Here is a 4,655-nt window from a genome sequence, read left to right as displayed (position 1 = left end):
GCCTTTTGGTGGTGGTGGTTTTAAAGTGCCATCACATACAGGGTTTCCAGGAGCAGCTGGTGGGATGGAACTGCTGACCTTGTGACCCAGTGCTTATTTGACAGTGCCACCCTGTCAAGTAAGTGTGACTTTTGGTTAGTAGTCCATTTTGCCACTCAGGGACTCCATTTGGAGGTGGTGTTGTTGGTTGGTAAGTGCCGTCGAGTTGATTCCAACCCATAGCGACCCTGTATAGGGTTTCCAAGGAGCAACTGGAGAGCTTGAACCACCAACCTTGCAGTTCAAACACCTTTGTAGTCTGACACATTAGCTCGTGTTGTTGTTGTTGTTAAGTGCTGTTGAGTCGGTTCCGACCCATAGCGACCCTACACAGGGTTTCCGAGGCTGTAAATCTTTACGGGAGCAAAACACCTCATCTTTCTCCCACAGAGCGGCTGGTAGTCTCGAACTGCTGGCCTTAAGGTTCACAGCCCGATTCGTAACCACTATGCTAGCTCGTGTTAGGTACAATTAAAAAGCTTCAAACCACTACTTGTACTTTCCTACTAAGCTTTCACCTGTAGCAGCCTTTTCTCCCCTGAGAGAAACAGCCCCGGGGTGAAAACACCACGAGTGAGAGGATGAAGAAATGGAAGAAGACCAAGGCTGCCTCTGCTGAATCAGAAGAACCCTGAAGACGGCAGGGACTATGGTCCACAGCCCCAAGGCGCAGGGCTAAAATGTCCACCACCTCCAGTGAGACCTGAGTCCCTGGGTGAGGCAAACAGTTAACGGAAAGGTTGGCGGCTTGAACCCATCCAGAGGTACTTCAAGAGAAAAGCCTAGCAATCTGCTTCCAAAAGGCCTTGAAGCCCCTATGGAGCATACATGGTGTCTCAGTGACAAAAATGCCCAAGAAACTGGTTTATTATTTTTTTTAATCAAACTTAGTACAGTGACCCCTCCGAGGCTGTAAGTCTTTACTAGAACAGAAAGCCTCATCTTTCTCCCGCGGAGCGGCTGGTAGTTTAGAACTGCTGACCTTAAGGTTCGCAGCCTGATTCGTAACCACTACGCTACCAGAGCTCATGGGAATTTCCTACCACTTTCAATTCTGACATGCCACGATTCTAAGAGAAATGAGCTTAAATGTAGCCAGGGAGGAATTATCTTTGAGCAAACTGATGTGGCATGGAGGCAACTTCTAAAGAGTCCTGGTGTGATGCTGTGGGTTAATGCGCTGGACTGCAAAGTCATTTGAACCGCAAGATTGGTGGTACAAGCTCACCAGCTGCTCCTCAGAAACCCTATGCAGGGTCGCTATGGGTCGGAACCAATTCGACAGCACTTAACAACAACAAAGAGTCCTGGTGTGGCGTAGAATAAGTACTGGACTGCTGATCACAAGGTTGGTTTGAAGCACAAGGTTGTTGGTTCAAACTCACCAGCCACTCCTCAGAAATCCTATACAGAATCACTATGAGTCAGAACCGGCCGGCAATTTACAGAAAGTATAGGTTTCAGATGTGCCTCCGGTGTCCCACAATGCACCTCTACGTAAAGCCATCCTCCTTAGTATCATTTATACTTTAGCTTCTTCATGAGATTACAGGAATATCTACAGGAATGAGACATACACACACACAAACCACTTGTACAGACGAGCTGAGGAGGCACAGAGAAACGCCACAGACAATGCGGCTGAATAAAAAGGCTCCTTTTCTCCAGTCCCGGGCTCTCCTCCCGCCTCCCCCTGCGCCCAGGGGTCCCACAGAGGGCTCTTGGCTCTACACTCCATTTAAGGTCTGAAACCTCCTTAATGAAGGTTCTCTCACAGTCTCATGTTTACAGCAGTATTGACAACGACCTAAGCTTTGAACAAGGTCGGTGGTTCAAACTCACCAGCCACTCCTCAGAAATCCTGACGCCACTCTGTTGCCCACACAGTCCTAATAATCTTGTTGTACACCGCCACGGTTCCTGCTGCACCAAGTCCAAAGTTCTGGGAGCACGGAGTGTTTCACTGAGTTGCTTCACCAACTCCAAGGCAAGGGAAGAAGTCCCCGTTCCAAGAAGAGGTGTAGTTCATTATTGGACAACTTGAAGGATGGGATCAATGCCAAGTTCAGGAAATGACCCCAGATAGAATGTGGGGCAGATCCATAGCAAGAGCACCAACACCACCATCACAGGTTTGAAAGAGTACTGAAAGGTCACTTTATCCTAGTGCGCAACAGGAACGAGAGTAAGCAATCAGCATAATGAGGGGTCAAGAACATTAAGGCATTGTCTTAGGCCAGGTTTTCTAGAGAAGCAAGCCCACTTTATTAAGAAAATTGCTTACAAGTGCAGAGTCCCAGGTGCCCAGGGGAACAGAGAGCGCAAGAGTCCCGCACACGTGTCTATTATTTCAGGAGCAGGCCACACCCTCAAAGAATCATCCTTTCAACTGATTGGCTGCTCATAACTACTCCTCAGCGTTAACTATGTCCGGCCGTATTAGATTTCATCACCACAAGGATCAGCACATCCCAACAGCTAAACCTCTGGAAATCTTGGCCATGTCAAGTTGTCACAGAACCCTAACCATTACAGGCCTTTAAAAATAAAACCATTTAGCCCTTAAAATATGTATCTATAAATCCAAAACCCAGTAGTACACGGACTTCAAAATGAGTGGTCATTGAGTCAGCTGCGACTTCTGGTGTCTCCACGTATGTCAGAGCGGACAGTCCACCACAAGGAGGACTTGGGGAAAGCAGACTGCCAGACTGTTTTCCTAAAGTACTTCTGGGTAGACAACCCATTTACCTTTCAATTAGCTGTAAGCCTGTTAACCATTTGCACCGCCCAAGAATTCCAACTACTTAACATTTACTGTAAATTCAGCTTTTCTTTCTTTTTTTTTCCCCCCTCATTAAAACACTCCTGTGGAGTGTGCCGGCCACCCAAGAAGCCTCTGCCTCCCAGGAACAGGCCAGGCCTTGCGCTGGGGCACTGCGTGTCTCCACTGCCCACTCTGCCTCCTGCTCTGCAGAGTCCCTAGCATGGCTCTCTCTGCACAGCCCAAGCCCCCACTAACCTTGGCCTAAGCCTGATATGCTCCTGTTTGGATCAGTCACTGGATAAAAGACTGAAAGCATGTCAGAATTTGGCTAATTTCTGCCCCAGGCGATAAAGAAAATTTACAAGCTCTGGTGAAGATGAATACTGTAACTTCTAAGTCCAACCTGTCTTATAATACCAAATTTACTATTCCTGACTTCAAGGTGGGGCCCTTGGATTCCCTTGTTGGTCTCTCTGATGAGTTGGGGACACTCGATACCTTTGCTGAAAGCCTTATAAAGAGAATGGCTCAGAGCGTGGTACAAGTAGCAGAAGACGCAAAGGTGAAGATTCAGGAGACCCTCCAGGCCAACGGAGTTGACTTAACATCCTTTGTGACATACTTTGAATGGGACGTGGCCAAATACCCTGCAAAGCAGCCGCTGTTGACTGTGGTGGCTACACTCGCAAAGCAACTAGCACAAATTGAGACAGACCTGAAATCTCGAACAGCCACTTACAACACGCTGAAGACGAATCTGGCGAAGTCCATAGGCGACCTCTTCAGTCGGACACTGTGCGACATTGTGAGCAAAGACGATTTTGTGTTGGATTCTGAATATATCATCACACTGCTGGTTGTTGTTTTCAAACCACACTACACACAATGGCAAGAAACCTATGAACCACTTTCAAACATGGTGGTACCTCGATCCACCAAAGTGATTGCCGAGGACAATGAAGGTGGCCTTTTCACGGTGACTCTGTTTCGAAAAGTGATTGATGATTTCAAGACCAAGGTCAAAGAAAACAAATTCCCTGTTTGTGAATTTCACTATGATGAAAAAGAAATTAAAAAGGAAAGGGAAGAAATGAGCAGATTGCTACTTGGTAAGAAGCAACAGCATGGTGCCCTGCTGCACTGGCTCAAGGTGAACTTCAGTGAGGCTTTTATTGCCTGGATCCACATCAAGGCCTTGAGAGTGTTTGTGGAGTCTGTGCTCTCACATATGGACTGCCTGTCAGTTTCCAGACAGTGCTCCTATAACCTCTTGAGAAGTCATCCCCCAGATGTTCAAGAGAAGTGCTCAATTCCATCTTCAAACACTTGGATATTGTAGCATCTGCAGGTATACTGGATGCCTCTGTGGGGATCCCTGGATTACAATTTAATAACCAAGATTATTTTCCTTATGTCTACCTCAGCCTTCTTGACTAGAAAGGTCAGCTGGCACGAGCTGTCCCTTCCATGCACACTGCTGCAGATGCTTCTTGCTCTTAGAGGATTGTTTAAGCCTATGTAATTTAGGTTTTCAGAGACATTGCTCACAAAGTTAGGTACAGTTGTATGTTTTTTTTAAAGTAACAATAAAGAAATGCTCACAAAAAAAGCTTCCAATTTCTGGCCTTCCTGAGAATTTGCTTCCCAACACATGAAGCCTCAGCTTCTCATTGTTCTCAAGGAGGAAGTTGCCGGTAGGAGACCACCACCACGACCTGCTGCCCTCCGAGGCTGCGCAAACACCAAGTTTTCTATCTACAGATGAACTGCCTAGTCTTCAAACTCTGAAAAAACAGGGAGGTGTACCTCCTGGGGACGGGTGAGGCTGAAGGGCAATATCTGCCCAAGG

The 4,655-nt window shown here is 47.1% G+C and overlaps 1 protein-coding gene across 1 annotated transcript in view; it reads left to right on the top strand.

Moving 5' to 3' along the window:
- The window catches only part of STAB2 (stabilin 2), a 241,210-nt gene extending 236,967 nt beyond the window's left edge, over nt 1-4,243 (top strand). Inside the window, 2 exon segments of the mRNA XM_006871122.1 lie at nt 3,120-4,025; nt 4,028-4,243. Coding sequence (XP_006871184.1) covers nt 3,120-4,025; nt 4,028-4,243 — 1,122 coding nt within the window.
- Nucleotides 4,244-4,655: the final 412 nt, after the last annotated feature.

Source organism: Chrysochloris asiatica, unplaced genomic scaffold, assembly GCF_000296735.1.
Source record: "Chrysochloris asiatica unplaced genomic scaffold, ChrAsi1.0 scaffold00160, whole genome shotgun sequence".
In the NCBI taxonomy this organism is placed as follows: Eukaryota; Metazoa; Chordata; class Mammalia; order Afrosoricida; family Chrysochloridae; genus Chrysochloris; species Chrysochloris asiatica.
The sequence above is the reverse complement of the archived record's forward strand: the minus strand, read 5'-3'. Positions and strand labels throughout refer to the sequence as shown.